The sequence below is a fragment of the Arachis duranensis genome, chromosome 8 (genome assembly GCF_000817695.3).
Source record: "Arachis duranensis cultivar V14167 chromosome 8, aradu.V14167.gnm2.J7QH, whole genome shotgun sequence".
Lineage (NCBI taxonomy): Eukaryota > Viridiplantae > Streptophyta > Magnoliopsida > Fabales > Fabaceae > Arachis > Arachis duranensis.
This window is the reverse complement of record NC_029779.3, coordinates 12,167,840-12,191,945: the sequence shown is the minus strand read 5'-3', so window position 1 is coordinate 12,191,945 and position 24,106 is coordinate 12,167,840. Positions and strand designations below refer to the sequence as shown.

Genomic DNA, 24,106 nt, shown 5'->3' with positions numbered 1-24,106 from the left:
TCATCTCATCCATCCGAGCATTGGTGGCTCCGATTTGACTTGAGACTTCAATGTGATCGCGTTGAAGTGCAACAATATCTGCATGCTAAGTGAGTTCATCGGAGATGGTCATCTCTCTCAATGAAAGCACCAAATGTTAAGCTAGAAAATAAGATTATAGATAAGAAATTGTATGAACAGAATTATTAAATTAATGAAAAAGAAGATGAAAAGGGGTTATAAAAAATATATACTTCTATTCAAGTGGAAGTTCACTCCTATGGAAATGATCCCAAAAATTTCTCTAACTAATTATTCTATGGGATAAGTACTTTTTTCGTCCCCAAGGTCTGGGGTCAAAATCAATTTCGTCCCTAAGCTTTTTTTGTTATTAAAATCATCCCGAATCTTTACAAACACATTAAAATCGTCCTTCCCCCCAGTTACCAATTTTTTTGGACGCATTTGCCCCTGGGGTTGTTGCTGGTAGTTGAAGTACATAATGATATATGTAATTAAGTATTGTGAATTAAAAACCTTCCCCTCCACTCACCGAAACGAGAATCAGGAAGCTTCTACTAGGGTTAGGGCTTGAATCCAACAATGGCGTCGGAGAGCTCTAGGTCGTCTCGGAGCAGAGGGTCTGGGCAGAAGAGGGGGGTTCTTTGTGGGCATGGAGAGAGACCAGTGTTGCGAGTCTCGGGAACCAAAGAAAACCCAGGTCGCCGCTTCTGGGGCTGCGTCTACTATGAGGTGAGTTAATGAATTTTTGATCTCAGCTTATCCGAAAGTTTTGTATCTGGAAACTGAGTATGGTGGGCTCATGTAGGTTAATGAAGAATGTCAGTTTTTTCGCTGGGCAGACCCAGAAGCTGGAAGCGAAGATCCGCATGTTACAAGGTTGAAGAGAAAAGTTGTAGCCCTCAAGGCAGACGTGAAGGCATCTGAGTGGAAGCTGAAGGTTGCTGCAATGTTATGCTTGGTTGGCTGGGTTGGTTGTTTATGTTGCTGGCTGCAGGGGTTGTTGAACCAGAACCTGGGTTTACCATGTTTGGTGCCTCTGAAGCTTGGTTGATGAAAGCTGGCTAGAAAATAGTGCAATTTTACTTACTTTGTACTTAGGCATTGAAGTCTAGTTTATGTAATTAAAAAAATGCTGCTGTGGCTGGATATTATTTGGTATTGACAGTGGTTGTTGTAGGTGATTATATGTCTATGTAAGTGTTGGAGTGTGTCTGTAATTTCAGAAGATATTGCAATGAAAGTGGAAATGGTTGAGATGAAATATGATTGTTGCTTTGTGTCTGTTTTAGTAATGCATAACTTGTACTATAGAGTAATTGCACAAAATCAGATTCATAGCAGAAACAGATATACCAAAACATAATTGTGTGACATCATTCATTAACAACCCAAGGGTAATAGTCTTAAAGCATACATTAAACCAGATGAGAGTTGGACTTATATCAAAACAGCAGTAATTCTCTTCACTTTTAGACAACCTTAGACATAAAGACTATGTAATAAGTTCCCATCTAACTGAAATCTAACAAACACACAGTATCATCAAAATAGATCTGCACTAAGCAGCTAACATCTTAAATAGTTACTAAACATTGTTAAAGTTTTCCCCATTCCCTTGGAGGCAGTTTTGCCATCAGCCTCAACTTCCTTGGAGAAACATGTAGTGCAATGTTGTGGGTGAAGGAGACCTTGCTCATAGCAGGTTGCCTTGAACTGGATGCACCCTTCTCCTTGGCAGATGGTGGTGGTTGGGCTGAGCTTTTCATGGGCTTCACGTTGGGCCTTCGTTGGGCAGTAGCTGCTGGTCTTGAATTGGGCCTAGTTGCAGGTGTTGTGGGCTTGGTGATGGGCTGGGAATAGGATGACTTGGACATGGTTATTGGGGTTGAGCTGGTGGCTGGTTGGGGCTGTGATGATGAATTTTCTTGTGCTTTGGACCTCTTCCTCCCTCTGGTAGCAGCTTGCATAGCAGGTTTAGGAATTGACCTTTTCTTTCCTCTAGTAGCAGTGTTGGCAGCAGTTTGTTTAGCTGGTTGGGCCTGCAATACACCAAGAAGGAGACAGATAAACCCTAACATACATATGGAAAACATAGCAATAAACCATAACATTCATAAATTGAACTAAACTTACAAGGAGGGGTGGATTGCTACACCTTCCTCTCTTGTGACCTGCTCCACCACACTTTGAACATCTCTGTATCTGCCCCCTCCTAGACATGTGTGTCTGGCATGTTACCTCTGATTCCTCAGGTCCTCTTTTCCTTTTTTTTACTGGTCTGTGACTAGGCTTCCGATAAGGGGGTGGCATGACATCGTCGAAATTAGTCTGCTGCCACAAATCTGGGCCATTGACAGGGTTGATGACGGATTCATAACACTTGACATATGCATCTCTCTTGTAGCAGTCATCTACATACGCTTCCAAGTCAAGACCCTTGAAGTTTATACAGCTGAGGGCATGAGTGCAGGGAATTTCACTTAGCTGCCATTTCCTACATGAACACTCACGAAGAGACAAATCAACAGCATATTTGCTTAACCCATTGACAACCTCATAAGTTTGTGCAGCAGACCAGTAAGGCCTCCACTCACCGGCTGCCCTTCCTCTTCTCTCTATCTTTTTCCTAATTCTAGGTAAAATTGTTCCATTGAACTTTTTAATTCTTTCTCTATTAACAGCCCATCTACTCATTAGGTATACCCTGATTTCTTCTAGCATAGTTATGATGGGCTTCTCCCTAGAATCCACTATAGCCCTATTAAAGCTTTCACACATATTGTTTACAAGGGTATCACATTTGGAGTTAAAGGTAAACCTGGACCTGCTCCAGAATCTAGGAGGAATAGAGTTGAGATGCCTGTGAGCCTCCACATTTGCCACTCGGACCACTGCCATTTCTCTCTCCCAGTCCTTCCAGTGTGTAGCTTTAGCACATTTCCACATCAGTTGCTTCAAGTGCAGTCCAGGGAATTTTTTTCTGAAGTTGCTGTATAGATAGCGAACACAGAACCTGTGATCCACACATGGGATCACCTCATAAAAAGTTGGCAGTAACCCCTACCAAAAACAGGTAATTATGCATAATATTAGGTTCATATTAAGTTAAATGAGGAAGCTAATATTAAGTTATACTCTCATACTACTGACTATGCATAAGTATGTTAAATGAGGAATGTCTAACAATTTCACACAAAATCATTTACCTTCTGCTGATCAGACATGAAGGTTGCCCTGCCAATTGTGTCCGACCCAAAGTCATCAATTAAGAGCCTCAGGAACCAAGTCCAGCTATCTTTCGTCTCTGACTCCACAACGGCATAGGCTATAGGGAGCATCTGATCATTCGGATCCCATCCTATAGCAGTCAACAGCTGCCCTCCTTGAGGTGTTTTCAGAAAGCAGCCATCTAACCCAATGAACTTTCTACATTGCAGAAAGCTTTTCTTGCAGGCGTCTAGGCATACATAAAGTCTCTGAAATATGCAATAGTTGTTCAAAGATGAGTGTTGCTGCTCATGCTCAAAGTCAGGGGACCTCTGTACCTTCAGAGTCACTGAGGATCCTGGATTAGAACGGAGCAATTCATAGCAGTAATCACCAATCCTGTTGTACTGCTTCCTATACTCGCCTTGTATCTCATCCAACGCCGCTTGCCTTGACCTAGCTGCCATTGAGGTTGTAACTGTCAGATTCCATTTCCTTTGTGCCTTGTTCACCAATTTCTTGATCTGAACCCTCGGATTATGTTCAACCTTTTTCTTAAAAGCCCTACTCAGCCAAGAAGTATGCATTATCCCCACCCTATGAGACTGGCCACAAGTGTGCTTAAGGTTCACGGACCGAAGCTGCCAAGTTTCTTCCTCTTTCATCTTAGCAGCATATAACCAGAAAGGACACCCAGGCTGACAAACAGCCCTCACCCTAACCAAATCAAGCTTCGCATACCTAAGTCCCCTTCTCGTTTGTACTGCATACGATGTCACAGTGTCCTTGAATTCCTCTCTTGAAGCAAAAACTGTTCCCACCTCCCACTTGTAACTATTCATGTCTTTACAATCCTTATGAATTGGATAACACCTTGCCTAATTCTTATCTTCCCCTTCTACTTCCTCATCAACTGAACCAACACCAAGCTCATACTCCAAGTCCACTTCTTCACTATTAAAGCCTTCCTCATCACTAAAATCGCCATTCATAACGCCTTTATCTTTATCAACCTTCTTACTACCCTTCACAGTTGTATCAATCTCAAACCCACTCTCATCATCATATTCCTCATCACTATCTGTAAAATGAACCTCCTCTGCACTATCACCCTCAGGATCAGATGGAATAAACTCCTCATCATCGCTGTCATCATCGCTATTTGTCTCAGCCAGTTCATTTTCAGCTCCCACATCAGTATCTAACTTATCTCCTTCACTGCCCTTTTGCACATCATCATTTTCCATCTCTTCATCTTTTTCACCCTCATAAACCACTAACTCATTACCCAGATTCTCCTCTGTTCGGCCTCCCACATCAATAAATCCAGCTTCAGGAAATTCTTCTGCATCCTCAACCACATGCATGACAAACACCTCAACATGCCCCATCAAGTTTGCTATTTTGCACATCTTAAGTGCATCTTTATCCGTAGCAAATAATTTCAGGGCATTCTCTATCCATTCACTACATGGATCCTTATACCACAGAGCTGAAATGTCCTCTCTGGTGTATCCGAACTGCCTCAGCTCCGCATATGCCTCAAACAAAGACCAGCAATCACTATCAACATCTTTGATAACTGTCTTCTCTCCCCCTAAATACCGGAACGTCCCTTCCTCATAACCAAATCGACCCCATGGTACACAGTCAGCGTAAAGCTTCCCATTCCTAAAAGACAGAAGAAAAACCAAATCAACCCCTCGCAATACTAACACACTAACAGAAGCTGTTCATTTCTAACTGGAAACAAAACCGTAACAAATGCTGCATACATACCTCAATGTCGACGACAATGCCGGACCCACTCCTTCCTCACCGTAGCTACGAATCTCCTACTGCAGTTTAGGTACTCCTCCAATGATGACACACCACAGCTAGGGCATCATTCAACATAAAACACCACCTTTGTATGTGCGTAATATTTTGGCAAATGAGATATTCATTGAGTTTCGCGGGAATGATAAACGAAACGTTATGGAACCCCAGGGGCAAATGCGTCCAAAAAATTTGGTAATTTGGGGAAAGGACGATTTTAATGTGTTTGTAAAGATTCGGGATGATTTTAATAACAAAAAAAACTTAGGGACGGAATTGATTTTGACCCCAGACCTTGGGGACGAAAAAAGTACTTATCCCTTATTCTATTGTGATATTTCACTATATAATATCTATCCTGTAACTAACTAATCAAAGTGACAAAAGATAGAATTATACTAGTTCTTATTCATTAATTCACAATGTAGTCTTGCATCCAATTAGATTTCTTCCTAGTTCTCTTGGGTTCAATTGCTGATGGTCTAACCTCCTATAATTTATTTTCAGCACTAGCTTCCTCTAGTTCCACTTTTTTTTTCTACTATTAGTCCTGTCTCTGGTTCAATATCCTCCAATAGTCTATTATGTGACCTACTATCATCGATTACCTGCCCTCTTTAATTGCCATAAATTCTTAAATTCTATATTCTAAACTAATTTTATTTTATTTGATTTTTAAATACATTTTACTTGAGTTTTGGATGTTTTATTGCTTTTAATTTTAGATATTTATTTTTAATAATCATCAATTTTAAGTGAGAAATATTGAGTATAATGTTGGCTAGCAGTTTGACTCTCAAAACCTTTTTCATAAAACAAATAAGAAAGCAAATAAAGTAAAATTAAATTTGGCTAGTACATCTTAAATTGTTTTTTAAAAGATGATAATACTAAATATATTTTATACATAAGTTATCATATGATTTATCTATTATGGGAATAAATCGACACAATATATAATTTTTAAATAATCGTATTAAATATACATTAAAATTAATCTTTAGAATCAGTCACTAAAATATAATACATATTAAAATATAAAACATACATTAAAAATAAATTAAGATACGTATATATTTATATAAAAATATATAATAATTACTTTTAATAGGCTAATTATAATGTACATCTAAACTTTTTATTCTAAATACATAAATGATTAAAAAAAGTTTTGATTCTTTTAAGATAAAATTAAAAATATACTAAAAAAAGTTATCATATGCAATATACATACTTTTTGCTTTTTAAATTTAGTAATAATTTTTATTTTTCGTCTAATTCTATTCTGATCTTCGTCCAAAAAATTTTGAATAATATTACACATTTAAATTTTTTATAAATCAAATTCAATCAAATTAATTAATAAAACTTAAAATAATATTATTTATAATTAATTTTTATTAATGTTAAATTAATTTAATTAACAAAAATATTTAAATGTGTAACCTTATTTAAAAATACTCTTGATGTATAGATACCGAGAGGGCTCAAAGTATTGCTTCAAAGTTGTATCCCTGAACGCTGGTTGGAATAATAATAGTAAGTGGGTGGCCTTGAAAAGTTGTATTTAAACAAGAGTGTAGTAGTTATCATGGTGTATGTCTTATCATCACACAAGAATGAATTGAAGAATATTAATACAGCGATGGCGAGTATATTAGAGGGGGACCATATATATAGCAGCAGATGCCACAAACCCTTAATTCCCTTGTAACGTGATGAACTCCTCCGCCACGCATTTTTCTATCCACTAATATTAAGAAGATAATAATTTAAAACTATTTTATTTAATTTAATATTTATAATTATGTGTATATNGAGTACTCGTTTAAATATAAACAGATATGAAAAATTTGAATTTTATTTTGTATATATAAGATTAGTTTTTAATTTATTAAATTAAGAGATACATAATCAAAAAATAAATGAGTTATGTTATATGTACATCAAAATTAACTATTAAAGTCAGTCACTAGTATAAAATATATGTTAAAATATAAATATACATTAAAAATAAACTAAATCACATATATATTTATACATAAATATAATAATTAATTTTAATGATTGATTTTAGTGTAAAAATAACATTTCTCAAATCGAATATATATGCGCATGACACGGCACATTTTCGCGTGCTTTCAATGAACTCATTTTTCTCGCGAGTCCACGCACTAGTTCGCATAAAGTGGTCCATGCCTATCTTTTGTTACTTAGTTGTCCAGATATACAGGATTACTTCTTTTGTGTTTATTACTAATCGAAGACGGCTCATGTAAACACCAGTAGTATATATAATTGAGCTAGATCATATCCAAAGTAAATAGTACAAAATCTACAAATATAATGTTAGAATTTTAAAAGAGTCGTGTTAAATAAATAAAGGTTTAATTATTCTATTTGTCTCTATATTTTTATCAAATTTTTAATTAAATTTTTATTTTTTTTAATTGAGAAAGAATCTAATTATAAAATTAAAAGCAATATAAGAATCTAATTAAAAATAAAAAATAAAAATCTAATTAAAAATTTGAGAAAATTATAAGAACTAATAGAATAATTAAACCATAAATAAATTACGATGAAAAGTTTCTCTCTTATATATATACTTGCAAATTTTCATATTAATGACAAAAATACTATATGCGAATTAATAAAAATCAACTACTATATGTCGTATATATTTATATATGTTATTTTACTATTGATTGGCAATTAATTTTTGATATACATATAATAAGTAAAAAGTAATTTAAAAAAAATAGAACTAGTATATACTTAGTACGAATATGATCAAAATTACAGAAATTTTGGCAAAAAAGATAGTTTAATAAATAGTAATTATCACTTAATAAAATATATTTTTATGCCAAATTTAACATTAAGGGAGTTTAAATCATTAATATTAATTAAAAATAAATATTTAAATAGTTTAAATAATCAAAACGATATTTTAAGACAAATATCCAATTAGTTTTGTCGTAAAAAAAATTATAAAATCCAAAATAACATAACTTTTGAGTTAATTTAAGCATTCCCCAGAGGTACTTTTTCTTAGAATAATAATTTTTTCCAATAAATATATCTTATAACCATTCCGTTCGAAATTAATTAGGAGTAAAGTCAACTTCAATTAACTAGTTGAAAAATAAGTCTATTATAAAACAAAATAAAAAATAACTCTCCACTATCTCAATTTTTCAAATTAAAGAAAAAAGAAAATTAACTTAGTTAGTTTATACTATAATTAGTTCTCTATACTTTTTTATCTTATAAATAAACAAATATGTATCGGATACATAGTAACAATGGGTACGATATCCTAATTCATAAACCCAAAATAAACTACCGAACCCGTGCAGCAAAGTTAGGAAGTTAGTCCTTGTTTTCTCCGTAAGAATTGAATCCACACGAATATGCATAGCTTTATAGGCAATGCAATTAATGGTACCCAATAATAATCACTTATATATATTACCATACTTGTAAATGTTGAATTAATTAAATAATGATTCACCCAATGTAGATTACATAAATAATTGATAGCATATAAAAGGGGATCTAATCTAATAATGATATATATACTATATTCTTCAATCATTTCTCAACTTTCTGATACCATTACCATCCTTCTCCGAATTCTCAATTTTCTTCCAATATAGCCACCTAAGCTCTGTAGTCTGTGTAGTATCAACCATTTCAAGCAAATTGACACATACATCATTTTCAACTAAGCTTGTCTTTGTTCTATGATGCTGGGGCTGGCTCTTGTGTTATTCAATCCACATAGCAAACAATAATAATGTACATATAAGTACACATAGTTTTTGTAGCAGAGTTCGTCCAAACACTTCAAACAAAAACAAAAACATGGGTTCAGAGGCCACAGAGCAATCTTCTGAGAGGTCTCAATGGGTGCTCAATTCTCCCAACCCACCACCTCTAACCAAGAAGCTTTTTGGTCCTCTGAAGAACAGTAACAACTTCTTTTTCTCTTCATCCTCATCCAAGAAGGAAACTCGCAGCCGACGCGCCGTTTCCTTCTTGGCGAGTTTGTTCCCAATCCTTAGCTGGTTCAGAACTTACTCAGCTACCAAGTTCAAGGATGATTTGCTATCTGGTTTAACTCTTGCCAGCCTCAGCATACCCCAGGTAAGTAGTGTGTAACATTTTATACTACGAGCAATGTGAAAAAAATGTGTTACATTTTTATTAGCCCTATTCATTTCAAATCTGATGATGCAGAGCATAGGATATGCAAATTTGGCCAAACTTGATCCTCAATATGGCCTGTGTGAGTATCTAATGTTTTCTAATCATGGTTTTAAATTGCCACAGCAAAACATTTTGCAGCCGCATTTTAAAACCATATATATTTTGATGTAAGACCACTTCTTTGGGCACATGCTGAATTTGTTACATATATTAATACAGACACTAGTGTCATTCCTCCTGTTATCTACGCACTAATGGGGAGTTCAAGAGAAATTGCTATTGGACCTGTGGCGGTTGTGTCAATGCTGCTATCTTCTCTGGTTCCAAAAGTGGTAGATCCTGATGCTCACCCAAATGACTACAGAAACCTTGTCTTTACAGTCACTTTGTTTGCCGGAATCTTTCAAACTGCGTTCGGAGTTCTAAGGTGCTAAGTTATATTCCTTATAGATTCTTTAACTATTGAGCTATAAATTTTGCGTGTTTATTATGTTATATAATATGTAGATTTGAGTCCACTCATAATACTACTGTTGTAAAATTGTGAATCTTGTATAGTACTAATAAGAGATGCTTATTGTTTAAAATCTTGGATTGCAGGTTGGGATTTCTAGTGGATTTTCTTTCACATGCTGCACTTGTGGGATTCATGGCAGGTGCAGCCATTGTTATTGGTCTTCAGCAGCTCAAGGGGTTGTTGGGGCTAACTCACTTCACTACCAAAACCGATGCAGTAGCAGTCTTGAAATCTGTTTATGCTTCACTCCATCAACAAATTACATCCTCAGAAAAAGTGAGTATAGGTAGTTACATGTATGAATTTCAAATAAAGTAACATACACAATTTGACAAACTATTATAACTTGTTTTATTTTGGTTGACAGTGGTCCCCTCTTAACTTTGTCATCGGGTGTTCATTCCTGATTTTCCTTTTGACTGCACGGTTTATTGTAAGTAATAATGAAATTATTATTTATTAGTACCTCTTTTTTTTTATCAATTAATTTGAAATTTTGATGATGTCAAACTCATCTGATATTTTCAGGGCAGAAGAAACAAGAAACTTTTCTGGCTGCCAGCTATTGCTCCTCTTCTATCAGTTATTCTCTCAACTTTGATTGTTTTCTTGTCCAAAGCTGATAAGCATGGGGTTAATATAATAAAGCATGTTCAAGGAGGGCTTAATCCAAGTTCAGTTCACAAGTTACAATTAAAAGGCCCACATGTTGGACAAGCTGCTAAAATTGGATTGATTTCTGCCATCATCGCTCTCACCGTGTGTTAATTCACTCCCTTTAATTTCATTTCTTTTTACTCCCATCGTTTTATGCTGATTTATGAATATACCGAAATAACTAAGATGATTTATTTAATTAATTAATTATTCATTCTTATCTATGATTCAGGAAGCAATAGCTGTTGGTAGATCTTTTGCTAACATCAAAGGATACCATCTTGATGGGAACAAAGAAATGTTGGCAATGGGCTGCATGAACATTGCAGGATCATTAACTTCATGCTACGTGTCAACTGGTGAGTGGATACATCTCAAATCATGTTAGGAAATAAGGTCACAATTCTTGTGTGCAGTTGTTCTCATATGAAGTCAACAATGTCAAATTAATGATAATGTTGCAAGTGTGAAGAGTGCATGAAGTTAGTCTCACATCAAAGAAAATAAAAAAGAACGAAGAGTTTATAAAATGAGAAAGACCCATTAATTTGATATTTTAAGTTTTTGAGTTGGATGATACAGGTTCGTTTTCAAGGACAGCGGTGAATTTCAGTGCAGGGTGCCAAACAGCAGTATCAAACATAGTGATGGCGGTAACGGTGCTTCTATGCTTGGAATTTTTTACAAGACTATTGTACTACACTCCAATGGCAATACTTGCTTCTATAATCCTCTCAGCATTGCCTGGGTTGATAGACATTGGTGAAGCTTATCACATATGGAAGGTTGATAAATTCGACTTTCTTGCATGTCTTGGTGCTTTCTTCGGAGTCTTGTTTGTATCCGTTGAGATTGGTCTTCTTATTGCTGTGAGTTACATATCTACCTCCACCCTATTTTGTTTCTTTAATTTTCAACCGTTTTTGACCTTTTGATTTAACACCCCACATAATTAAATGGTGAAAACTCAAGTGCAATCGACTTCACGTGAAGTTGATAAGTGAGAGTCATTAAATGATTTAACTGATTTGACTAAATTTTTATCTAATGTTCTGAACTATTAACTTTACATGAAATTGACTACATTTAAGTTTTTACCTAATTAAATAGATAATTACTTTTGGTTTATAAATAACAATATTTATTTACTCATACTATTACTAAGATTATGTTTGGTTGACTTTTTGGTTCGTTTCAATAAAGTCATTTTTTTCTCTTAATCCTGTAGAAAATAAGTTTCTTTGATTAGTATGCTATATAAAAAGCTAAGGACAGTGATCACTTTTTTGTTTTGTTTCTTAAAAAGTAGTCATGTATTTTATTAATTCAAACGATTAATTTTAGAATCATGTTGAACTCCTGATTAAATTACCACATACAGTTAAATACAGTAAAAGCATTCCCTAATACAAAATAAAAAATAACCAAATAATAGAAGAAAAAACATTTTTTTAAAAGTTATAATAAACACATTTAAATAACAATATTTTTAATGTATATTTTATATTTTAATATGTATTTTATAATAATAATATTAATAATTTATTTTTTATATACACATAATATAATTATAAAAATACATATTAAAAGGGATCAATGAATCATTACATATTAAAAAACGGATTAAAATTAAGCGGATTACTAACATTTGTGAAAAAGAATCACATGTCTTATGACTTGTGAGCTAGGAATAATTCACAAAATGGGCCCTTTCGGCTTGCATATAGCGACTTAGGTTTTTAATTAGCCCAATTCTATAGTATCTTTTATTTGATATCTAATCTTTACCTAATTTTTTTTATAATAATTTTAAAATATTTAAAATTTTTAATTTTTATACTTTTAAATTTAAAATTAATTATTTAATCTATTTTAACAATTAGGCAATATTTTTAGGCAACATAACAAACACCTTTCAATTATATTATTTGTGCTTGGTAGAACAGAAATTATGTCTTACACGAAACTGGAATTGGCCTAGGGAAAAGCTTGGTGGGTTCCATCTCTATCATGATCTGACCTAAATAATTGTGTTGTCTCATGAATGGCTGAAAATTATTTGTCGGAATTTGCAAGTAGACTCTGATCAACAAATCTGAGCCAATCATAGCTTTTTCATGGTTGACTTTATGATCCATCGCTGACCACCCCCAAACTATCAATATTTTATAATTAAGCAATTTTATGCACAATACATTAACTCATACTCTAGGAAAATTTTCAAATATTTCAAGTGTTTCAATAAAATACTAACATTTCTAGAACACTTGCTATTCTAGCTAGCCACTATTGATATGTATGGTAGTGTGGGGTTGATGGTGTCCTGACCCATAAAATAGATAGATAAATAAATAAATGAAAAAAAAATGTGGATTGAAGATGAAGATTCTCGTCTTGACAATTTTCAAATCCCAAACCTTTTTTCTTTAATTTATATCCAATCGATAGTCTTCAATGATGGTTACTTTCAGTGAATAGTATGGCCACTAAAATTCTTCTTAGAATAGAATCAAATTTTCCTTTTAAGACAAAACACAAAAATCCAATTAGAATTAGAACAAAAATGTGTGGACCAATTAAGAGTTATGCTATTCTTATCATTTTAATATTCCCTGAACAACTTACTATAGACGGTAGCCTCTGCATCTGTGACTAGCTAATAGGTTTCTAATCACTTTGATTAGTTAACCAATTAATGTCTAATTAACTTGATTTGTGCAGGTTTCAATCTCATTTGCAAAGATACTATTACAATCAATTAGACCAGGTGTTGAAATTCTAGGGAGAATTCCAACCACAGAAGCTTATTGCGATGTTATCCAGTATCCCATGGCCATAACCACTCCTGGGATACTGGTCATTCGCATAAGCTCAGGCTCACTCTGCTTTGCGAATGCCGGTTTTGTCAGAGAAAGGCATGAAATTTAATAAAGTTCACAAAATAATGACTTGTTACATAGACTATATACAAGCTTAATAATTAATAAATGATGTTTATTTATTTGGGATTAAAATTGTTCACTACTGGTTGGCAGAATCCTGAAGTGGGTAGAGGATGAAGAACAAGATAACATTGAAGAAGCTGCTAAAGGAAGGTTGCAAGCTATAATCATTGACATGACCGGTGAGTCTTAAAACTAATAAACTCTAAATCCTAAACGCTAAACTGTTATGATGATTGACCCTACGCAATTCTCTTTGATAGACCTCACAAATGTTGATACTTCCGGAATCTTAGCACTGGAGGAACTGCATAAGAGATTGCTTTCACGTGGTGTAGAAGTAACAATGACATGAACTTTTCTATTTCTTGAGGCCTCATGAATGTTTCTATTTGGTTCTAAAGTTTGTGCTGTTGTTCTGTGTTTTTTGCAGTTGGCTATGGTAAATCCAAGGTGGGTAGTGATTCACAAGCTTAAAGTGGCAAACTTTGTTGATAAAATTGGAAAAGAAAGGATTTTTCTTACTGTTGCTGAAGCCGTAGATGCTTGTCTCTCTTCTAGATTTGTCAACACTGCTTGATGATGATTTGGTGTCTCTTGTAACATAATAATGCATGCATAATTATATTGAAGTATCTTAGTACATAGCGTATTATATCAAAGTATCTTCTAGTCTAGCATAAAATGTAAGTGACATTTAAGATTGTGTACGGTTTGGAGTGATGAGATTGAGTCTATCTCATATGTCAAGTTAAATTCGAGCATCATAATGTTATATAATTAGAGATAGGAAAAGAGTCAATTTTGATCATTCAATCTCACATTGAATGTCAAGATTGTAATTTATTCGAGGGACATATAGGAACCTAATTTTACCAAAATTGTTTTCTTATTTGTTGATCAAATGAATTGCGTAAAAAATTAATTAAAGTCATGTCATCGGTTGACTCAGATGGATAATCAAATAATAAGGATTTTTTTTTTATTTTGGTGACCGAAAAAGAAAAAAAACCAAACAGAAAAGAAAAAAAAAATAAAGTCCTAAAGGACTAAAAAGACGTAGGACGGTTTAGTTGAATACTCAACTCAAACTCCTTCCAAGGCACTAAAAACTTGATATGCGGCGAGTGCGATTTTATTGCCGTTTTTGCCATGGTGTCCGCTACGGTGTTTGCATCTCTCAGGATCAAGCAAAAACCAACACGCCATTTTCAAGTCATGATATCGATGACTTTAAGTACCAAAAGATCTACACAACCAGCAGTGTCATGAGAATTTGTAACAAAATTGTAAGCCTTCAAACATTCTGTTTCACAAATCACATCTCTTTACCCCAAGTCCTATGCTAACAGAAATCCTCTCCAATTAGCAAACAACTCTCCTTGAAGAATATTGCAGCTCTCAATCGTTCCCAAGTAGCCACCTTGCCAGTTTTCCTTCCAGTTCCTGCTAACACAGGTAAAACCAATCCAACCACCAGAACCAGGATAACTAGCATCACAATAGATTTTAAAAGTACCCAATGAAGGGAGAACACAAGAGCAACTAATCATATAAGGAATAGAAACTCGTTACAATTCAAAAACATTCCGAAACTCTTTCTCCAAGGCTAACGGCATACGAGTCTTTGGTGTCCAAAGGCTCTTGATGATTAAAAATCTCATTATTCCTACCTCTCCAAATCCACCAAAGATCAGAAAAAAATCTAAAAAGATACTGATGCAGGAGCATCTATTAGGTTATTAGAAATATTAATTAAAGTAGTCTAGTTTAGCATATATTATTATATTGTGTTATGAGTTAGTCCCACATTGCCCGAGTCATGAAGGTTCCCCCTCCCCTACTAGTATAAATATGCATATGTACCCCCTTTTGTTTATGAGTTGAATTGATTGAGTTATATATTGAAATAAGTTGTGTGCTTATTTTCCTCTAGGCTCTTTTAAGAGTAAGAGGTGCATCCTTGGCTTAGCCAACCAAGGTGGGTTCTTGGCTACTTTCACCATAGTGGGGTTGTTAACCTCGCCAAGATTGGTGGCCCAAGCGACGTCCCGACGTCAGTTTGGTATCAGAGCAAGGTCGGTCCTCGTGGCCTTCACTTTGCCTTAGTAAAATTTTATTTGGTTCGTGGGTATGGTCTTTAGTGCGGTTCGCTCGCCATTGGTACGAGTCGTCATCAGTACGGATTGTCTGCTGCGAAGTTCCGGGTAATATCATTCTTTTCTCTTCTTTGGGTGCCATTTTTGTTGGTGATTATCTTCGTTCATTATCATCATTGTGCATCCTCATCATCATCATCATCACAACATCAAAGCATCAGTCTCATTACATAGTAAAAGATGGCTCCAAAGCGCAGAACTACTCAAGAGATTGAAATGGAGGAGTTACGCCGTCAAGTTAAGGAGTTGCAAGAGCAACTTGCAAAACATGAAGCTGCTCAAAATAATCATGGCAGGCAGAGTGATGACAGTTCTTCTAGTGAAGAAGATAATGCAAATCCATTTCATTATTCTTCTTCGTCTGAAGATTTGTCTACACGAAGAGCACGACACAACACGACTCACAAAGCTAAGGACTTAGGAATCAAAATTGATATTCCTGAGTTTGAAGGGAGACTCCAACCAGATGATTTTATCGACTGACTTTGCACAATGAAAAGAGTGTTCGAGTTAAAAGACATTCCAGACGACAAGCGTGTGAAGCTTGTAGTAATCAAGTTGAAGAAGCATGCGTCAGTTTGGTGGGAGAATCTCAAGCGTCAGTGAGAAAGAGAAGGAAGAAAAAAGATCAAGACATGGGATAAAATGCGTCGTGAGCACAAGCGCAAGTTCTTTCCTGAACATTACAGGCAAGACACCTTCATCAAATTTCATAATTTGAGGCAAAAGTCGTTATCTGTGGAAGAATATACAATGGACTTTGAAGAGATGCTTATGAAGTGTGACATTCAAGAGCCTGAAGAACAAACAATCGCTCATTATCTTGGAGGACTGAACACAAAAATTTCTGATGTCGTTCAGCTGCAACCATATGGGACCTTGGATGATGTCATTAGATTGTCATTAAAGATTGAAAAGCAAAAGACACAAAGGAATAACACTCAGTCGCCGAAGGACAAAAAAGTCATCCTTGATGTTCAACAAGAAGTGAAGACAGAATTTTTAAAGGCAACAAGGAGCGTGCATCATCAGGTAGGAAATGCTTCAAATGTCAAGGTTTTGGGCATATTGCTGCTGATCGTCCAAACCGAAGAGTTATCACTCTTGTCGAGGAAGAGGTTAATGCAGAACCAATTTAGGAGCAAGAGGAGGAAGGTGAGGTTGACTATGCTATTGAAGAGGTTCCACCCGATTGTGGAGAAGCTTTAGTAGTTTGTCAAAACTTGAATACTGCAAGGGTAATAGAAGACGAGAGTTGGCGACACCACAACATCTTTCACACAAGATGCACTGTTGAAGAGAAGGTTTGCAAGGTTATCATAGACAGCGGAAGTTGTGAAAATGTTGTTTCAAATTATATGGTAGACAAACTGAAGCTTCCAACTGAGTTACATCCTCATCCTTACAAGTTGCATTGGTTAAAAAAGGAGAATGAAGTTAAAGTAACAAGACGATGTTGTGTCCAATTTTCTATGGGAAGCAAATACAAGGATAAGTATGGTGTGACGTCATCCCGATGGACGCGTGTCATTTACTGTTAGGACGTCTTTGGCAATATGATCGTCGAGCTATTCATGATGGTTTCAAAAATACATACTCCTTTATCAAAGATGGCAAGAAGATCGTATTAACTCTGTTACAACATGTAGATGGTCAAAAGAATCAAGTTGAGTTATGCCTTTTCACATCTTTCAAATGCACTCGCCAATGAAATCTTTCACCAATACAAGATGAGCCTTTTTCAACCCAGGGAGGATAATGTTGAAGCTCTTTCCAACCCAGGGAGAATGATGCAGGAGCATCTATTAGGTTCTTAGAAATATTAATTAAAGTAGTCTAGTTTAGCATATATTATTATATTGTGTTATGAGTTAGTCCCACATCGCTCGAGTCATGAAGGTTCCCCCTCCCCTACTAGTATAAATATGTATCCCTTTTGTTTATGAGTTGAATTGATTGAGTTATATATTGAAATAAGCTGTGTGCTTATTTTTCTCTAGGCTCTTTTAAGAGTAAGAGGTGTATCCTTGGCTTAGCCAACCAAGGTGGGTTCTTGGCTACTTTCACCACAGTGTGGTTGTTAACCTCACCAAGATTAGTGGCCCAAGTGACGTCCCGGTGTCAGTTTGGTTGTTAACCTCGCCAAGATTGGTGGCCCAAGCGACATCCCAGCGTCAGATACTCTTTTCTGTGGAACAAGAACCAACTCTTCAAATCCAAAGGGTGACAGGAAATCTCCATAGACTGCCAAACAAGCTTGGCTTTTGGACAATTTCGAATACAATAAAAAATTGTTTCCTGGCAAATCAAGCAACTGGGGGCAACTATCTGAAGGAGGCAGACCTATCCTGAAATGAAAAACAGCAGTGGGCAGTGCTTTTCGAAGACAAAGCCAGGCTAAGAATTTAATTTTTTTCGGAACAAACTAACGCCAAAGTCAAAACCAATTCCTTCTCTCCTCCCCTCCAAACACCTTCTTGCAGAGCCAAAGGTAGTCATTGCGAGCATCATAAATCTTAGACACCACCCCAAACCAAGTCTAGCCCACCATTGAATCCGCTTGCTCATCCGACTTATAAGAGAGAATGTTGTCATGCAAAACCTGGTGAAAAGGAGAATAGACTTTCTCAAGCTGCCACTTTCCAGCCAACCAAAGATCTAAAATCCGAAAATCCGAATCAGAAATGTGAACATAATCCATTTCATTACAAAGTTGTCCCTCTTTTCTCCATTTAGAATACCAATTCTGATCCAAATTACCAATGTACTATTTAAAACCATCCTTCAGAATATCCCAAGTTTTACACAAACTTCTCCAAACATAAGATTCTTTAAACGCCGAGTGGCTGAACTCATCACCCAAAGAATAACGGTATTTATCTGCCAGCAGTTGAACCCAAAGCTTGTGAGGGTGATAAAATAATTGCCAAATTAGCTTATCAAAAAGAGCAACATTAGCACAAAACAGATCTCTAATTTCCAGACCACCAAACTTCTTTGGGGTGACCAATACCTTCCAGCTAACAAGATTTAGCCCGCGACCATTGACATGGCCTTTCCAGAGAAAAGTCCTCATCATGCATGCTCTAGAGTTTGTTATTCCTTTGAGAAATAGAGAGACTTGCATGCGGTAAGTAGAAATAGCAGCTGCAACCGAATTGATCAAAGAGAGCCTACCCGCCCTTTTGAGTAAACACCCTTTTCAACTGGCTAACCTTCTCCGGATGTTATCCAAAACCTCATTAAAAAATGCTCTAGTCACCTTAGCATGACTAAGAGTAATCCCAAGATATTTTTCTAAGTTTTGGACAAATCTGATGGATGACACCCCAGTAAAGAGTTCTTTTTTTATTGTGGAAATATTACGAGAATATAATGCTTTAGATTTTTTCAAATTAATCTTCATCCCAAAAGTTCTACAAAAACTCTCCAATTCTGCCATCACATTTTGAATTTGACGCGTCTCTACTTTACAGAAGAGAAGTAAATCATCGGCAAACATGAGATGTGATATTCTCATACCTCCTCTAAAAATAATAACCAGCTTCCACCGGCCCATATCAAATTAAATAATAAGGATTTGATCAACCGTGAAATTTGAGGAGAATTTTTAAAGGACTAATATACATAATAAAAAATAAAAAATAATATATTATTTTTAGAAGATGAACATTCTAACTATGAAGAAAAAATATTAAAGCAATTATATTAAAATTATTTTGAATGATTTGTACTTGATAAAGAATAATTATTTAAATATTTTTATATAAATCTCATTTAGCATATGATTGTTTAATCTCATGTGTCTAATTTAGATGATATTGTCAAATTTAAAATTATTCTCAAAATCTAATTCTAAAAAATTAGTGTCAAACTCATTAAAGATGACTTTTTAATCTTTTAAATTTATATTTTATTTTTTTATTATTTATTATAGTAGTAAAACTATTACTAAATGTTGACACAGTAAAAAACGTAGTTTTTTTTCTTGAACATTAGTCTTTTTCTTTAAAAAAACCATAATTCTTTAATTTTTTATTATTGTAGTTATGAAAAAATAAAAATATATAAAATATAAAATATGTAAAGAATTTATAGTTAGAATAATAAATATTAACAATTTTAATATATACATATTGAATATTTAAATGTCTTTTTTTTTGGTAAAAAAATCAATTAAAGAACTAAAAATATATAAAATAATATTAAATTAAATAAATAAAAAATTTCAAAATTTCTCAAAGATGATATAAGAAATTATAATTGCGTGAAACCTAGTTTGAAATTAAAAAAGTTGAAACTTTGAATATAATAACAGTAGTATAACACCAATACTTAGCTTATTGGCTTACGTATCTTGATATAAAAAAATCAAGAAAATACTTCTTCAACTTGAAACTTGCAAAGCAACCAATATGCTGAATTCAAAATAAAAAGTGTTCAAAATGAATGAAGAAGGTAGGTGTTAATCTCACAATACTAATTTAACAGTGAGGAATTTTCGCCAAATAAATATACATAATCTATCAAAATGTTTCACATATATATTTTTATAAAATATTTGGTGGGTTATAACCTCCCATTCCTAAGGAAAAGATCTGTCCTTGAATTTGATAATCTAGATCTTACAATAAATATCTCATGAGTGTTCTCCCACCACCTCTGACGATTTTTTTGAAAAAAATGATGAATTGATGTGGTCATGACCTTCAATGAAGAATCATATCACAGGCAATCAATTTTAGAATTCGCCTTTTTTTGTTGTCTAATTCAAAAAATAAAAATCAAGAAGATACATTTAAATAACTTTTTAAAAAAATTTACATTTAACATTTTTGTCTTTAACTAAATTTTATTACATTTAGACCTCCTTAAATTTTATTTTCGTAAGATAAATAAATTCCTCTATTAGTCAGACAGAAATTTTACGTGATTATTAAATGAGTAACGTTAGTTGTGACGATGTCACGTGTTAGTAGCAGATAAACAAATTCCACGAAAACACGCAAAATGACATCATTTTGTAATTACTCAAAATGTTACGTTTTAGTGGACAAATAAATCCCAATAAATAAATCTCAAAATGGACTTACTTGTCTAACAATGCATATAATTAGGGACCTATTTAATTGATAATTGTTATTTTTGAAACTAATTTGTATTAAATTATATATAATAAGAAATTGATTTGTCTAGATATAATCTTTAGTAAAATAATATAGATACCTATTGCTGATGCACCTTATGCATACGAGCACATATTTTAGATATGGTGGAGCTAACCGTATGAATTGAAAGAACCTTGCTTGAAGTAGTACCATTACTTGCAGTTGCTAATGTTTCTGCAAAAGACCCCATGGTGGACTAGGATCGTGCGTGGAACAACAGTGTCATGTTAACTATGGGTCTCACAATTGGTTACTTTGATATGGGAGCCCTAGTACAGATAGTATATCTATATGCCTCTTGCAAGTTGTATTTGATTTCAACTTTCAATCAAAGTTAGATATTGTTTAAAAATTCACAATGTGTATCCATACAGTGTGTAGGTGAATAATGCATCGATGTGGGTGTGTAATGCATAAGTATAATACTTAAGATTAGGAGCTGTTCAATTCGTTTGACAAAAAAAATGTCAATATTTATCCTTTAAACGTAAAGATATTTTAGAAAATAAATAATAATAATATTTAGTTTTACTATGTTTGAGATGATAATATTAACTTTATCTTCAAGTATCCAATTTAACTCTATTTTTTTGGATAGGGTTGACAATTCCATCTACAGTGGATTGGATTGAGAATGAAACGAATTGAACTGCAAGTAAAATTAGATGTGAGTTTAGGCCTAAGCTTATTTGACCTACCCACACTATTAATATATTATAGTATGTAGTTAAAAATTATTATACATGTATATAAAGTTTATGGAGATCAAACTCATATCATCTCTTTTTGTAATTTTAACATGTATTCCATTATAAATTTGTTACTTTTAATTTTAATATGGACTTAATTTTAGTATATTCTATTTTATTAGTATGTTTATGAAATATGCAATGATTAAATAACTATTTGATTAAAAAAATTAATCTATTGCGGATAAACTTGAGTAGGGTTAGGTATGAAATTTTAGGGTGTGGGTAGAATTAGAATTGAGAGAGATTTTCAGCTCCTGCAAATAAGATAAAGTTGAGTTTTAGACAGAATTTAAGAACGCGAGTAGAATTAAAATAAAATCTAAATCCTACTCTACTCATTACCAGTCCTACATAATATCTGTGCCCCTTTATGCATTAGGTGCATCATCAATATATATTTATGTCAATTAGCCAAAGATTACATTTAGATAAATTAATCCCTCGTTATATATACTATAATACAAATTGGTCCCCAATAATCATAATTATCAGTTAAATAGATTCTTAATTATTTGTATCATTAGATAAATAGGTTCTATTTGGGAGGTATTTATTGAAAATTTATTTATCCCACTAAAATATAGTGTTTTGAGTAACTGAAAAACGATATCGTTTTGTATTTTTTGATGGAGACCTATTTGTCTGCTATTGACACGTGATATTGCCATAATTAAGTCACTCACTTAACAATCACATTAGGTCTTTCTTAATGGCTTTGATTAACAAAGAGACCTATTTGTCTTATGAAATAAAATTTAAGGACCTCAAAGATAATAAAATTTAGTTGAAAACAAAAGTATGAAAGTATCTAATGTAAAATTTCTTAAGAGCATATAAGTTTTTTTTTTTTTTTGTAATGAAACGAGACTAAACCGCCCAAAAGAAAAAGATGTGTTTTTTATGTTTTTATTTAAAAAAAGGGTCTTATTTTAGATGTTGTTAGAGCTTCAAGAAAAAGCAATAAGACCCAATAATAAGGAGCAAGGGGAGAAAAAAAGGATAACAGTTTACCCAAGAGAACCGCAATTTTTGGCTTTTGGGGGGCCTGATGAGATCCATGAGAACCTCAAAAGCAGAGAGATTTACCAAAAAAAAATGAAGTAAAATAATTGAATGCAAATTTCTACTTTGAAAATATGTACTTGCAATACTTTTTAATTTGCATATGGAAACAAAAGTGGTGTTGGACTCGAACATGGGGAATACAGGTGCTTCACAGTCATGTGGTGTCAGTGGAACAGAAATCGGACCATGCGAGTTCTTCATCAATAAAAAAATTGAAAACAACAAGCAACTCGGAGGGTCCGTTTTCTAGCTTCCCAAGTTCATATTTACCCAACCACAAGTCGGACCATGCGATTTCTTAAGCAAAATTTTAAAATCAAACAACTCGCATGGTCCGATTTATGTACTCTAAATTTTTTCAACTTTTTTTAACATAAATCGGAAGGTCCGATTTGTGTACTTTGAATTTTTTCAACTTTTAAAACACAAATTGGAGGGTTCGATTTGTGTACTCCCACAATTTTAAAAAACACCAAAAATTACCATATTAAAACATATCACTCATTTTGTTTCATACCAACATTTTTTAGCCTACTTGCAAACCCTAACATGTATGTATATATTGGCAATCTCTATAAGATAAAGAATGCAAGCAACTCCAACAATTTACAAGTCATATGGCTGTCAAAAAAGATTTAATATAAATTCCAAATATATGAATTTTAAAAATATTGTTATTTTTGTGATTTTTCAAAAATATGGGAATCATTTAAAAAAATTAAAGAGAGTGATTTTATTTTTCAAAAATATGAAAATTACAAAGGGTGTTTGATTTTTCAAAATTTTTAATTTTTGAAAAAAGAAATCGCTGTGCCGATTTCAATTTTTAGGTTTTAAAAAAAATGCAAAGTGCAACTTGTTAAAGTGCACTGTTTTTTTACCATAAAAAAAAATCGCATTGAGTGATTTTTACCCATCTATCACTGTATCATTGTATTTCACCAAATTTGTAGCCATACACAAATTAATTTGTGTTATATGGCAAACTATGTTAAAATATCAATGATTCTTTAAAGCTAACTAAGATTTAGCTGAACATTTAAATAGTTTCCCAAAAATATAAACCAAATTTGTGTCCTTTTCAAGCATAACTACTGTAAGGTGCAAGCAGTGTATATATTGTTCACCTTTAAGGCTTTAACTAAAGAAAGAATGTTCAGGAGTAATATTATTTGCTCATAAAGGATTTTTCTAAGTTCCAATTCCATTGGTACCATCAATGTTCTTGGAATTGTTTCCAATCTTTGAGATCATCATTCAAATGCTCATGATTGCATGTGCTCAAAGACTTTGGTGTAGAAAGCAAGTCTCATTAACTACTATTTAATGATTCGCTGCATGAAGGATAATAGCACATTGTTAGTCTCTTGCTAAAATAAATCTCCCAAGTTTCTTCTCATAAGCTTATATTGAGCCAGCTTGTAATTTAACTTCAAAAATATTAGAGAATTATTAAAATTTATTATTTTTAATTATTAATATTTTATTAATATTTAAAAATATCAGTTAAAATATGTTATTAAATTATTAAATTAAAAAAATTAGATTGATAGTTAAAATAATAATAAAAAATAATAAATTTTGATAATATTTTAATATTTTT

At 33.5% G+C, this 24,106-nt stretch overlaps 5 protein-coding genes across 5 annotated transcripts in view; 2 read left to right on the top strand and 3 right to left on the bottom strand.

The window, feature by feature from the left end:
• The first annotated feature begins 582 nt into the window (after positions 1 to 582).
• On the top strand, positions 583 to 1,054 carry LOC107460760 (uncharacterized). The gene is made up of 2 exons (XM_016079147.1): positions 583 to 732; positions 809 to 1,054. Exons 1-2 carry the CDS (start codon positions 583 to 585, stop codon positions 1,052 to 1,054), a joined length of 396 nt encoding a protein of 131 aa, XP_015934633.1.
• Positions 1,055 to 1,598: 544 nt separating this feature from the next.
• LOC107460758 (uncharacterized) lies at positions 1,599 to 4,052 on the bottom strand. Its single transcript, XM_016079146.1, has 3 exons — positions 3,210 to 4,052; positions 2,137 to 3,063; positions 1,599 to 2,042 (listed from the first exon to the last, which is right to left on the bottom strand). Exons 1-3 carry the CDS (start codon positions 4,050 to 4,052, stop codon positions 1,599 to 1,601), a joined length of 2,214 nt encoding a protein of 737 aa, XP_015934632.1.
• A 36-nt stretch (positions 4,053 to 4,088) lies between these two features.
• LOC127741210 (pheromone-processing carboxypeptidase KEX1-like) lies at positions 4,089 to 5,656 on the bottom strand. The gene is made up of 2 exons (XM_052253244.1): positions 5,637 to 5,656; positions 4,089 to 4,881 (listed from the first exon to the last, which is right to left on the bottom strand). Exons 1-2 carry the CDS (start codon positions 5,654 to 5,656, stop codon positions 4,089 to 4,091), a joined length of 813 nt encoding a protein of 270 aa, XP_052109204.1.
• Positions 5,657 to 8,624: 2,968 nt separating this feature from the next.
• Positions 8,625 to 14,289, top strand: LOC107460809 (low affinity sulfate transporter 3). Its single transcript, XM_016079213.3, has 12 exons — positions 8,625 to 9,180; positions 9,274 to 9,322; positions 9,463 to 9,670; positions 9,844 to 10,036; positions 10,128 to 10,193; positions 10,289 to 10,519; positions 10,650 to 10,776; positions 11,000 to 11,286; positions 13,139 to 13,332; positions 13,453 to 13,541; positions 13,623 to 13,699; positions 13,793 to 14,289. Exons 1-12 carry the CDS (start codon positions 8,899 to 8,901, stop codon positions 13,937 to 13,939), a joined length of 1,950 nt encoding a protein of 649 aa, XP_015934699.1. The 5' UTR covers positions 8,625 to 8,898; the 3' UTR covers positions 13,940 to 14,289.
• A 9,321-nt stretch (positions 14,290 to 23,610) lies between these two features.
• The window catches only part of LOC107460756 (uncharacterized), an 8,068-nt gene continuing 7,572 nt past the window's right edge, over positions 23,611 to 24,106 (bottom strand). The window contains exon 17 of the mRNA XM_052253243.1: positions 23,611 to 23,837. Coding sequence (XP_052109203.1) covers positions 23,823 to 23,837 — 15 coding nt within the window. The 3' untranslated portion in view covers positions 23,611 to 23,822. The remainder of the gene's footprint in view (positions 23,838 to 24,106) is intronic.

What these genes read in the sequence shown, in the direction of transcription:
- LOC107460760 (XM_016079147.1), top strand. Translation starts at nt 583, where the DNA reads ATGGCGTCGGAGAGCTCTAGGTCGTCTCGGAGCAGAGGGTCTGGGCAG. An exon ending in GGGGCTGCGTCTACTATGAG is followed by an intron (nt 733 to 808) that starts GTGAGTTAATGA and finishes GGGCTCATGTAG; the next exon opens with GTTAATGAAGAATGTCAGTT.
- LOC107460758 (XM_016079146.1), bottom strand. Translation starts at nt 4,052, where the DNA reads ATGAATAGTTACAAGTGGGAGGTGGGAACAGTTTTTGCTTCAAGAGAG. An exon ending in TCATGTCTGATCAGCAGAAG is followed by an intron (nt 3,064 to 3,209) that starts GTAAATGATTTT and finishes TGTTTTTGGTAG; the next exon opens with GGGTTACTGCCAACTTTTTA. An exon ending in GTAGCAATCCACCCCTCCTT is followed by an intron (nt 2,043 to 2,136) that starts GTAAGTTTAGTT and finishes GGTGTATTGCAG; the next exon opens with GCCCAACCAGCTAAACAAAC.
- LOC127741210 (XM_052253244.1), bottom strand. Translation starts at nt 5,656, where the DNA reads ATGGCAATTAAAGAGGGCAG. An exon ending in ATGGCAATTAAAGAGGGCAG is followed by an intron (nt 4,882 to 5,636) that starts GTAATCGATGAT and finishes TCTGTCTTTTAG; the next exon opens with GAATGGGAAGCTTTACGCTG.
- LOC107460809 (XM_016079213.3), top strand. Translation starts at nt 8,899, where the DNA reads ATGGGTTCAGAGGCCACAGAGCAATCTTCTGAGAGGTCTCAATGGGTG. An exon ending in AAATTACATCCTCAGAAAAA is followed by an intron (nt 10,037 to 10,127) that starts GTGAGTATAGGT and finishes TTTGGTTGACAG; the next exon opens with TGGTCCCCTCTTAACTTTGT. An exon ending in TTTTGACTGCACGGTTTATT is followed by an intron (nt 10,194 to 10,288) that starts GTAAGTAATAAT and finishes TGATATTTTCAG; the next exon opens with GGCAGAAGAAACAAGAAACT.